Source organism: Typopeltis vanoorti, chromosome 1, assembly GCF_054136105.1.
Source record: "Typopeltis vanoorti isolate ZY-2024b chromosome 1, IOZ_Tvanoo_1.0, whole genome shotgun sequence".
In the NCBI taxonomy this organism is placed as follows: Eukaryota; Metazoa; Arthropoda; class Arachnida; order Uropygi; family Thelyphonidae; genus Typopeltis; species Typopeltis vanoorti.
In genome coordinates this window covers 174,230,391-174,243,553 of record NC_143549.1, presented here as the reverse complement: position 1 = coordinate 174,243,553, position 13,163 = coordinate 174,230,391, and the positions used below count along the sequence as shown (strand labels likewise).

At 35.1% G+C, this 13,163-nt stretch overlaps 1 protein-coding gene across 1 annotated transcript in view; it reads right to left on the bottom strand.

Annotated features, from left to right (window-relative positions):
• Positions 1–13,163, bottom strand: part of LOC150110654 (glycosaminoglycan xylosylkinase-like) — a 125,830-nt gene that overhangs the window by 93,348 nt on the left and 19,319 nt on the right. The window contains exon 3 of the mRNA XM_090400056.1: positions 9,004–9,464. Coding sequence (XP_090256182.1) covers positions 9,004–9,464 — 461 coding nt within the window. The remainder of the gene's footprint in view (positions 1–9,003; positions 9,465–13,163) is intronic.

Below are 13,163 nucleotides of genomic sequence, written 5' to 3'. Positions count from 1 at the left end.
ACTATTACTCTATTTAATTTTGCATAATCAGCAAACAACTGAATATTTCCTTTCAGATTATTTCCTATATCATTTATGTACAAATTAAACAGTAGAAGTCCTGCTTTCTCCTGTGCTCCTCCATATACCACTTTTTTGATATATGTCCATCAGCTACCCTCTTATCCACATAGCCAGTGTCATAACTATCCCCATTTGTCATAATTTGCATAACTGAGTTCCATGTGATATTCTGTCAAATATCTTTGCAAAATCAAGCAGAATCATTGCTTAGCTATTTCCTTTATCCAACTCAGCTGTGACTCTGTTACTAAGCTATGACTGACCCTTCAAAATGCTATATTGCCCCTCATATAGTATCATATTCTTACCCAAACTTGAATTCTCTTTTTGATCAATTTTTCCAGTACTTTTACCACCATACCTGAGATTATGATTGGTCTATAATTTGCTAGTGCAGTCTTAGAACCTCTCTCATGCAAAGGAATTATTTTGTCCTCTTTCCACTCCCTTGGAACTCTACCAGAGCTCAGAATTAAATTAGACTCTAGTCAGAGGCATTACCAGTTCCCTGGCATATTCTTGTAAAATATAATATTCCAACTAATCCTGTGGCCATATTTACTGAAAGATTCTGCAGTATCCTAAGACACAAGAATATCCACCCCAATTCATCCACCTCTGTTCTCACATCAGTCTCTGCCATATATATCATAGCAGTAACCTCACTTGGATAATATACTCTTGCAGAGTGGTTACTCAGTAACTGAAATATTTTATCTGTTTCTATTAACATCATGACCATCAACACTCATTAAGGTTATTCTTCCATAGTCATTCTTCCTCTTAATTGCCAACTGATTCTTAATAAAGAATCAATGTTCTGTGTTCCTCCCAATTTCAACCTGCTTTAAACACAACAATAACAAGAAAAGAGAGATAAACTGCATGCTGGGAAAAAAAAGCAAACTCACACATATGGTTGTATAGTATGTAACTGAGGAGAGAAGACCCTGGCATTACTCCACATGAAAGAAGCATATGGGATAAAATAATTTATTGACTCTCTACTAGTTTCATGAAAATTCTTGTGTTTCACATCATCAAGAGTGAATAAACTAAAAAACAGATTATAACAGGTAATATGCATAATAAAATATTTGAGAGGAATAACAATGAAAATGAACATTTGCTATGACATTGTTTGCTGGTTAACGCAGTTACTAATAATCTGCTGCAAATTACTAGTAACTGTGAGTGTGTGTGTGTGTGTGTGTGTGTGTGTGGTATTGAATTAGTGAAGACCTGATGGTCTAAATTCATCCCTTAGTTTTTCTTGCAGTGTTGACTATGTTTGATCATTTCAGCTGATTCCTTGAAAGCTCTTGGGAAAAAAAAAAAAAAAAAAAACTGTATTGTATGTGGAGTATTTTGGTTTGCTGCCATAATACCTGATATTTGGTTTCAGTTGTAAGTGCTGCCAGTCTAATTTTGTGTATCCTTTCATTTTCTGTGTCCTTGGTGTGCTCAGATTGGCATACCTTTTCTGATGTGCCTGTCTCTCCTATTTAGTTTAAACCACAGTTACAGCTGATCTTGTAGACACCAGGTTTTTTTGAATGGTAGATGGGGAGGTTTTGAAGGTTTCAGGAGAGTAGAGATCTTCTTGAGGAGTAAGAGGTAGAAGGAAAACTTTATATTTTGTTGATGCAATATCCTTGATATTTTATTTGTGACTGATTATATACAGGTGAGAATCACTGTTCCTCTGAAGTCTTTTTTTTTTTTTTTAACTTCATCTGACTCTCTTGGAGGTGGGTATAGAATTTTGTTGACTAATGTCCTATTGTAACCATCATTTGATAGGATGGTACAGAGGTTGAGCTCTTGATTTCTTTTATCTATATTAGTGGAGATTCATAAAATCATGTGGAGAATAAATAATGCCTATTTTTGCAGTGTGGTGATGGCATGCAATATACAAGTATTGTTTATTGGCCTCTTATACACTGAGAAACTGAGTGTGCTCCAAAATGGTAAAGACAGGTTATCTCCAATTCGACAGTGAATTTAATCTGAGGGCAAATATTATATTCATTTGTATAATGTGAGAAATTCTTCTAATTGGGTAATAGAATTTGGGCAAATGATGAAAATGTAAACACATCTGAGCCAAACTTAGGTCGTGTTCCCTGGTACTGAATGGCTTTTTCTTCAAACCACTTCATGAACAGATCTGCTAACAATGTAGAAAGGGAAGACCCATTACTAATGCCCATTGCTAATCCTTCCTCTGTTCAAAATATTTTTCCTGTAATTTGAAGAAAGTGCTATTAATGCAATGTTTGAAAATATATATGGTGTCTGGTGAAAATAGATAATCTCATAGAGACTGTTCACATGATTGGATTAGTAAATCAATGTTGTATTCTAGAAGACAATTTACTATCACTACCAATTCTGAACTTTTTTTTAAATTTTTTTTTTCTTTAAATGTCAATTCCTTCAATCTACTTAACAGAGAAATAATCTTCCTTGGAGATTTTAAAGTTCACAATTCCAATTGGATTTTCCAACCTGCACTCATCCAGCAGGTAGAAATGCCAAGGATCTGCTATCACTGATCTTACACAACTGGCTGAGATGCGTAACAGAATAGCAGATACTCTTAACCACTCTCCCAACACTCATGAATTCCTGACTAACTACCATTCAGAGCATGCTATGTATATTTTTTTTGTCCTGCAGGCAAATTCGTATATCAATAATCTAGTCCATAATAGATTGTGATTCTGTACAAATCACAACCTAGTGTTAGGGATGACTTTAATCCTCCAAGAAAAAATACCCAGAGCTATTTTGATTCACATATGGCCTGGCATTACAAGAATGCCTGGTGAAGATGATCTTCTTAATTTCTTTACTCATTTCCTTGGATGGAAATTCAAGACATTCCTGTCTTGAATTTGGTTGGCTTGGTTGGGATGCAGGGTATACAACTAATCGAGGAATTCTGAAGGAGATTGAGCATATGAGAGAAAGAGATCTGGAAATTATGGTGGACAAAGACTTGGAGTTTAGAGGTCACACTGCTAAAATTCTAAGAACATCATAACAGATTATGACTTTTATCAGGCCACATATGAACCACTATGTACAGATTTGGTCACCTGGTTTTCAGAGGGATGAGGATGTATTAGAGAGAGTCTAGAGAAGGTTTATTAAGTCAGTCAGGTCTATGGAATGTCAGATATGAAAGGTTGAAGGAATGCAACTAACATAGCCTTGTAAACAGAAGAGGGGATATGTTGAGACATATAAGTTGGTGAGGGGGGGTCTTTACCAGTATAATGTGGAGAAGATTTTTCCTACAGTAAAGGTAGACAAGGGTAGAACTAGAGACCATTCCTGAAGCTGTATAAGGAGGGTGTGAGAAGTAGGTTCTTTGCATGGAAAGTGATTGGTGAGTGGAATGCAATACCTGAAAGTGAAGTGAATGTTGAAACTGTCAATGGTTTAAAGCATGGTTCAATAATCTTTTTGCATGATAGAGTATGCACCTCCTGTGATAAATCTTTTGACTCCATGGAGGTCAGATGTTAATAATAATGATTAATAATAATGCTTCCCAAATGTAAAGTAATTTCAGTCTAACAATAGGCAGCATTATTTATCTCTCACCCTCTGTTATAAAGTAAAGCTTATCCTGCATCTGTAGATTAATTTTGAAATAAATAGTTGATCAAGTATTCTTAAAGGAAATTTCATTTTGCATAACTCGCAAGACATCATTCTCATAAAATCAGAGATATCCTTACACAGAAAAATATTAATTTAACAAGTCCAATTTTCATTTGTTTAATTGCCAACTATAACAATTTTCCATAAACTCTCCCAATATCCTCTTTAACCCATAAGTAGGTATGCAGTAGTATTAGCATAAGCTTATTTTCACATTTCACAACATGAATAAGCTCAATGTAATTATATACTTGGAGACATACCTGATGAAAAGGATGTTTAATACTGTTATTTAAAAAGCACAATTATCTTGCAAAGACAAGTCGGAGACTAGATCACTTTATTGACAATATATCATGAAAAGTCAGTCCGGCTTCATATTGCTAGTGCTGAAGGAAATGCAAAACTGAAGGAGAAGGTAAGGGAACAGAAAATACTAAAAACATTGGAGAAAAGAGTACTTTTTTTTATTATCAACTAAAATCTATCCAGGCATGATTTCAAGAATTCAAGAATTTCAAGAATCTTCTTATTATAATAAGAAGACAAATTGCATTCTGTATGTATAAAAATATTATGGACTGCTGACAAAAACTGTAGATTACTAAAATGTTTTTCAGGCCTTTTTTAAAGTGGAGACATTTAGGTTTCATGAGACATTCCATTTTAACAAAAAGTGCTGTGACAGACTTGCAAACAAAAATGCATTGGGATAAACTACTTTCCAAAAAAAAAATGGATTCTAAAATGTTTGAATACCCAAAGTGCCTTTTTAATGCACAGCCTATTATAAAGCTAAATTCCATAAACCATTTACTTACTTCAAAACCTCATAAGCTTAGCAGTAGAACAGTATCAAAATGACATGAAATGTAAAGAATTTGTTTCAGTTCTGCTGATGTCATTAACGAAAAATTAGTTAAGGAAACCAAAAACTCCAGTAGTGATTATTCTCCTTGCAGGCATGTATAATGCTATGCATTAAGGGAAGGGCCATGACCCAGACTGGTTTCCCTGTTTAAGTGCGGGGATACCTCTCCAAAAACTCGTAAAATCCCCAGGATCACCCAATAATGAACGACCCGCAGAATCAGAATGTCAGAAACTTTCTGATTCTGACTTTCTGACTCTGTTCCCCTCAGTAACAGGCTCACCCTGCCACTGAGAAGAACTCTGAGAACCGGTTGGCTCTACACTGTGGCAGGCTCCTCCCCCACCATCGAAAAGAGCCACTCATTTGCTCATCTCAGGGGTAACAGCAACAACCGTGCCTCAGTTAACTTCACAGGCTACAGCATTGACATTCATTACCCCCTACCCTGTAGCTGGGTGACAGCAACAGCTGAGCCGCAGTTAAAACTTCATGGGCTACAGCATTGCCATTCATCATCCAAGCTTCCAACCAGTTTCGACCTTTATTGAGATCTCGTCAGTGGGAGTCAGACCCAGAAGTGGTGATACTAAGGCAGAAGCAATGGAGAAGTCATATTTACCTATATGAGTTGCCAAAAGGTGTACCACCTTATTACTAAATTACTCTGGATTTAGAGAAAGATGTTGGAAGTTTTTTCCACTTCATTAGAGTATAATAAATTTCTACAGATATTTCAATGAGAAACTCATCAATTATATGAGATGTAGAGATAAAAATGGAAATGACATTTGTTTACACAATTCCTCTCCAAAACTCAGCTGCAATGTACCTTGATAGATGTGAGAGTGAAATAAAATTTTCTTATCCTGGAAGACTGGTAATTAGTTAAGCATTAGAACAGAAAATACATTCACACACATGTATTTTACCACACTGCATGTGGGCGAGTAAAATTTTTTTGACCAGTAAGATTAAATGATATTTCTGGAGACCAGTACATAGACATGTAGTGATATGAGCCCATAAGTATAAATCGTGCATATTATATTACAATATTTTATGGTATTAGTAAGCCAAAAAGCTAACATAAAGAAAGAAGGCAATGAAAAGAAAAGCATGTGAAGCAGATATTACTACACAGAGAAAACATTATAACAGTAACCAAAGTGAAATTCATAACTATCCACTTCAGTTATAAACTTAGGCCATTAATATGCTGGTGATACAATATAGTCTATTCCAACCAAATAAACTACACCTTCTTGGAAGTTTTTTCCCACTTGGTTAGAGTATAATAAATTTAGTTTAATCCTTTATCCAAGTGTAAGCAAACAAAGTTTGCACCTGAAGTATCTTCAGGACTGAGGCAACACATAGTAAAGGTGGACCAAGCTCAAATTACTCAATGTCTTAGTATCTCTCATAATGCAAAGCACATCTCCTTGCAGACATGTATAATGCTATGCATTAAGGGAAGGGCCACTACTCAGAAGTAGTGATACTAAGCCAGAAGCAATGGAGAAGTCATATTTACCTATACGAGTTGCCAAAAGGTGTACCACCTTATTATTAAATTACTCTGGATTTAGAGAAAGATGATGTTAGAAGTTTTTTCTCACTTGGTTACAGTATAATAAATTTAGTTTAATCCTTTATCCAAGTGTAAGCAAACAAAGTTTGCACCTGAAGTATCTTCAGGACTAAGGCAACTCGTAGTAAAGGTGGACCAAGCTCTCATCACTCCATATCTTAGTATTTTCCATAATGCAAAGCACATCTCCTTGCAGACATGTATAATGGTGGTACACCTTTTGGCAACTTGTATAGGTAAATATGACTTCTTCATTGCTTCTGCCTTAGTATCACCACTTCTGGGTCTGGCTCCCAATGACGAAACCTCAAAAAAGGTTGAAATAGGTCTGGATAGTGGCCCTTCCCTTAGAGCATAACATTATACATGTCGCAAGGAGATGTGCTTTGCATTATGGGAGATATTAAGACATGGAGTGATGGGAGCTTTGTCCACCTTTACTACGAGTTGCCTGAAGATACTTGAGGTGCAAACTTTGTTTGATTACACTTGGATAAAGGATTAAATTAAATTTATTATACTCTAACCAAGTGGGAAAAAACTTCCAACATCTTTCTCTAAATTACTCTAAATCTAGAGTAAGTTAATAATAAGGTAGTATTGGCAACTCGTGTAGGTAAATATGACTTCTCTATTGCTTCTGCCTTAGTATCACCACTTCTGGGTCTGGCTCCCACTGATGAGACCTCAATAAAGGTCAAAACCAGTTGGAAGCTTGGGTGATGAATGGCAATGCTGTAGCCCATGAAGTTTTAACTGAGGCTGAGCTGCTGCTGTCACCCAGGTCCAGGATAGGGGGGTAATGAATGGCAATAATGTAGCCTGTGAAGTAAACTGAGGCATGGCTGTGCTGTTACCCCTCAGATGAGCAAATGAGCAGCTCTGCTCAGTGGTGGGGTAGCCTGCCACGGGGTAGAACCAACCGGTTCTGAGAGTTCTTCTGAGTTTTTGGAGTTTGACCTGTACTTGAACATTCAATAAAGGTCGACACCGGTCTGGGTAGTGGCCCTTCCCTTAATGCATAGCATTAATTATACATGTCTGCAAGAAGATGTGCTTTGCATTATGAGAGATACTAAGACATGGAGTGATGAGAGCTTGGTCCACCTATACTATGAGTTGCCTCAGTTTTGAAGATACTTCAGGTGCAAACTTTGTTTGCTTACACTTGGATAAAGGATTAAACTAAATTTATTATAAACTACACCTTCCTTTGGTATGGATCTTCATTTGCTACCTTTACTACTTACCTAAATCAGATGGCCACATTCAGATAACATTTTTTGAAACAAGAGCATGTAAAGAATGTCTATTAAGAAAATAGCTACACAGACTTTTTTCCAGAGGTTCTGGTAAGGAGAGTACTGCCACCTTATATCTTTTCTAAAGAGGATGTACCTGTTCCCTTAACTAGGGTGTAAGGTCTGCAAACCGGCTGCTGGAAATGACCAGGATTGAAGCTGTTAGTAACATAACAAGAGCATTCCAAGCTAGCTGGTTAATAATTCTGCTACTCTTTACTCTGCCAGGTTATGCCTGGAGGAAGTTTGGGTATAGCAACTTGAGAAGTGGGGGGGGGGGGGGGAGAAGACTTGCAAGGCCATGATCAGATTGGAGCCTGGATGCTTCTTATGTGGGAGTTATGTACATTAATCCTTTGCCCAATGGATGGCTCCCCCCTGCCTAGATAGAACATGTGCTTTTGTAAAGTCTGACATTCCATGCCAAAGGTAACCAAAACCATAAAGTTTCTCTATGTGATCTCCTCTGGCTCAAGATTTAGTTGTCTCATACTGTTGACTTTATTTGCTACCTTTACTACTCTTCTAAATCAGATGACCACATTCAGATAACATTTTAAACAAGAGCATGTACAAGAATGTCTATTAAGAATAGCTACACTGAACTCCTATAGAAATTGTAATAACTGGACTACAGATAAACAAGACTGGAAAGTTGTCAATTATGGTAGACTCAACCTGCTTTGGAATGAACATAATGTTTCCTCTTCTTTTTTTTTTTGTGCTATAAATGCATTTAGTAACTGTAGTCCAATATCTATTTGATATTACAATTAACTTTTTCTTAAAAGTGAATTATATATAATTAGTATCTTATACATAATTCACTTTTTCTTAAAAGTGAATTATAAAGCTAATTATTCTTAAATAAAGTAATAAACAAAACATATTTAAAAAGATGCATGCATATCTCACTTTTGTAAACAGCCATCAACAAATAATAGTATTCATGACAATCATTATCCCTCTATTATTACTGCAGCACTATGCCAAAGATCAAAAGGTAGAAGTAAGTCCTAGTGAGATGGTCAGTAGACATGAGGAAGACATCTCACTTCCTATCAACTGATATGAGGTTAATGAAATGGCATGTAACTAACTGTATATCACAAAATCCAGTGAATACCACTGTACTTTGGTAACATCAGTCCTGTGATATAACTACAATTTCTATATCTCTTCCCACCTCTCACAACAAACAATGAGATCATAAATTCTTGTTCCCACACTGCCACAGTCCTTCAGACTTTCATGGTATGGTATGGTAATTAAGTCTATACTGACAAGGCAGGTTAAGATGACAGTCATAATTATTGATTATTTTTTCAATAGTTTTTGCATTATAACCATTAGAGATAAAAGTATATAGTTCAGATAATAAACATCTTTGTTTAGAACAGAATCTGTAGAACACATATAAAAACAAAAATCTTCATTTAAAATTCATAAAATCTTTATATATATCGATTGCATATTTTTATCTATTTTGCTCTTACCTCATTGGTTTAAATGCTACCCTTTGTCCACCTTCTAGAGTTAACATCATTTTCAATTGAGTTCCTTTATAACCTATATCAGCATGAATTACATGATAAGTTCCCATTGCAAAAAGAACAGTTCCCAGTTCTGGAGAATTCTGAGGATGAATTTCTCTTGACTTTAGCCAAGAAGATGCAATGCTCCATGGTGAAGTTGTAAGTTGAACTTTTAACTTTGTTTCTCTTACCAGTGCATGAAGTAATTTTAAATATTCAGGTCTGTTCTGGAGGCTTGTGAAGTTTATCTGTTGGAGTTTTGCATTAATTTTCATTCCTGCCATTGTAGCAACACTTGATATTGAAATATTTAACTTGTTTTTCTCCAAATCTTTTTCTTCAGGAACTGCATTTTCAACACTGGAAGAAAGCAATTTCTGCTTTCTAAGAGATTTAAGTACCAAATGATGCTTTTCAGTAACCTACAAAAGAAGTTACAAGTTTAACTATCAGTTACAGTATGAATCAAATTTAATAAAGATTTTTAAAACAGCATAACCACAGTACTATCTGGGTTAGAATACTCTAAACAATAAGAAAAATTAATATTTATAAGGGCTTTTCAAAGGAAAGTGGATTGGCGAGTCTTATACGATGGCATAAATTTCTTCCCAGAAACTTTTCTTTTTTATCCTTGAAAAACTGACACTATACTCAGAAAATACACCTTTCTTTGAAAAAGTCCTCAGGAACATTTTACTCTTTAGAGACACTTGTGACATTATGATTATGAATTAAAGACACGTTTACACAAGAATATTTTAATATTTGCAAATTTTTCAGTCTGAAAATAACAGACTACCTAAAATAACAGATAACATTCATTTTTTTTTTTAATTGAGTCTTTTAATTCCTACATTAGTCTAACGTTATTTATAATTTAAGATTGAAATTGTGAATAAATACCTATAATATAATCATCACTCTGATGAAATTTTTTTCCTCTCTTTAATGCTTAGCAATGTAACATCACGTGCTTCGTTCTACTTTTGAATGATCAATTGTTGGTATTCCACCTTGTTAAAAATGGTTCCCATGTATCCACTGAAGATAGTCTGTTATTTTCAGACTGAAATATTTGGCAAATATTAAAATATTCTTGTGTAAACGTGTCTTTAATTCATAATCATAATGTCACAAGTGTCTCTAAAGAGTCAAATTCTATTCCTTCACAGGGAAAACTTTCCCAAAAAAAACCTGATAAATTAGGTAAACTATCAGTAATACAAGGTAAGTTGCGAGAGAAGATCATCTTTCTGAAAAAATGCCGCTACAACAAGATTATTCCTAATTTTGCTAAGATAAAAGAAACTATCAAATCTCTTGGAGCTCATAATATCTATAGGAACACCAGTTTAGCTTTAATCCATAATCAACTCAGAGCAGCTAAACATGATCTTGCTATTAACATTCGTCCAGTTTCTGATCTCCGTACCTTTATCTCCACAAACTTAGACCCACATCTTTCTGACATAGTTCTTAATGTGGCTAAACGATCTATACAACATTCATATAAAAAACAGAATCAACATCTAAACCGCAAATATGATGTTCTTGTTTCTAGACAAATCAAGCCTTTCCAAGTTCCAGATAATCGGATCGTAACCGTATCCAGTCGCCCTTTAACGAATAGTGAAACACTCATCCTCTCAAAAGGACATGATTTCACTATAGTCCCTAAAAAGATTCCATATCTAGATTTCCTGGTTAACATCGAACGGAACCTTCGTCATCTTTCCAGTGAAAAGACTAATTCTCTCCACCTAGAAGTTGCTTCTACGCTACTTAAAGCCAAGCTTCCTCCTTCCAACATATCTCCTTCTGAAAAGAAAGCGCTACATTCCTTAAGAAGCAACAGTTACCTTGTCATCACTAAAGCAGACAAAGGAAAACCGACAGTAATTATGGATTCTTCAAACTATAGAAGAAAATTTTCTCTTTTACTTCAAGATCGCTCAACATACCGAGAACTTAATCACGATCCCACCAACAGGCAACTGAAGAAATTAAATTCTCTTCTAGATGAGGTGATAAGTTTGGATGCAGACACGATAGAAAGGCTAAAAACACATTTCGCAAGGCCTCTTAGATTTTATGGTCTACCTAAAATCCACAAGACAGATATTCCTATTCATCCTACAGTGGACTGTATTGATTCACCTACTTATCGTATAGCCAAATATTTAGTGAAATTATTGAAATCACATATAGGCAAATCATGCTCTTTTTTAAAAAACTCTTTGGATTTCCTAAATAAATTAAAAAATATCTCATTACAACTTACTGATCTTATGGTGAGCTTCGATGTAGAATCTCTATATACTAATGTACCTCTCAAAGAGACTTTACAATTACTTGCCGACATGTTCCCACAAGATATTATAAAATTATTTGATTTCGTGATGCACTCTGGATATTCCTTGTGTCAAAACAAATTCTACAACCAAGTGGAAGGAACAGCCATGGGAAGTCCACTTTCATGGCTCTGGCCAACTTTTATTTGGAACATCTAGAAGACGTCCTGTTTTCATCTATATTCCCTCAACCATCCTTTTGGGTGAGATATATATAGACGACATCTTTTCAGTGTGACCTCATAACAGATTCCTTACCTTCCTTTTTAGCCAGAATCAATTCCTTACATCCTTGTATTAAGTTTACCATGGAGATTGAAAAAGACAACAAGTTATCCTTTTTAGACATCCTCCTCATCTGTTCACCTTCAGCTATTCTAACAACAACAGTTTACAGAAAACCCACTTCCATTGGATGTTATATTCTCAAACAATTTGCTCATCATCCTTATCAAAAAACAGGAATCATAAAGTGTTTAATCTGACGAGCTAGAACTAATTGTTCAACTCCTCAGGAATTACAGAAAGAACTTTCAACTATCAAACATCACATGAAATTAAATGGCTTCTCCAAAAAAAAGTACACAACATCTGTTCGATTCCTACAATCCAATCCAGAACAACAAAAATTCAATATATCGAGTTCCAATTCCATATATTTCAGGGATTTCAGAACCAATTTCAAGAATTCTGAAGAAATATGATTTAACAGCCACTTATATACCTATTAACAAAATATCCACTTATTTCCCACTCTTCTAAAGATAAACACTCAACTATGTCTCCGCCTGGTGTGTATCAAGTTCCTTGTAACTGCAATCTGTCCTACTTGGGACAAACAGGATGCTCTATAGAAAAAAGAATTCAAGAACATCAATCATACATTCAGCACAACAAATCCAATAAGTCTGGATTGGCTCAGCACGGAATAGAGACAAACCACAACATCCTCTGGTCCAAGACTCACCTTCTACACAAATGTCACTATAAATGTGAATGCCTATTCAAAGAAAGTGCTGAGGCCTTACTTCAACGCCCTAACTTGAATCGAAATGACTGTATATCCTTATCAAAAATATGGGAAAGTTTAATCAGGATAACACGTTAATTTTTTTTTTAATTAAGTCTTTTAATTTTTACATTAGTCTAATGTTATTTATAATTTAAGATTGAAATTGTGAATTTGTGAAAAATTTGGCAAATATTAAAATATTCTTTTGTAAATGTATCTTTAATTCATAATAAGCCAAATTATTTAGTTTATTAGATATAGTGTCCTTAACAATGTACTGAAAACTTAAGGAAAGATGGGGTGGGATGAGAGATTTTGAAAAACAAAGATAAATTTATCATGGCATTTAAAATATCATGATAAATAAAGGATATTTTAAATATTTCTTGCAAATAAATAAAGGGAGGGGGGGGTGCTTAAGGGTCAAAGCTGTATAACTGAGAGGAGACCTCCACATAGCCTTTAACCTCCCGACCGGCCGGTGTGGATGAAATATTCAACACTCCCTAGCATTTTTCATGGATCAAAACTTTGTCGGCATTCTACCTTTTATCATGCCATTACCTTCCTCCGTCGTTAATCTCGTTACGGCTATTCTATAACATTAGTGGATTAACTGTTGCTGAGTGACCTTTGTGTCCCCTCCCCCTGTCTTTACGTCTATTGTGTTGCTTAGAATTTCATTTACTGTCCTAAGTTATTTGACCTTTCTTGCCTCTAAAATGATTTATTGTGTCTCTTCCCAAAAATTGAAA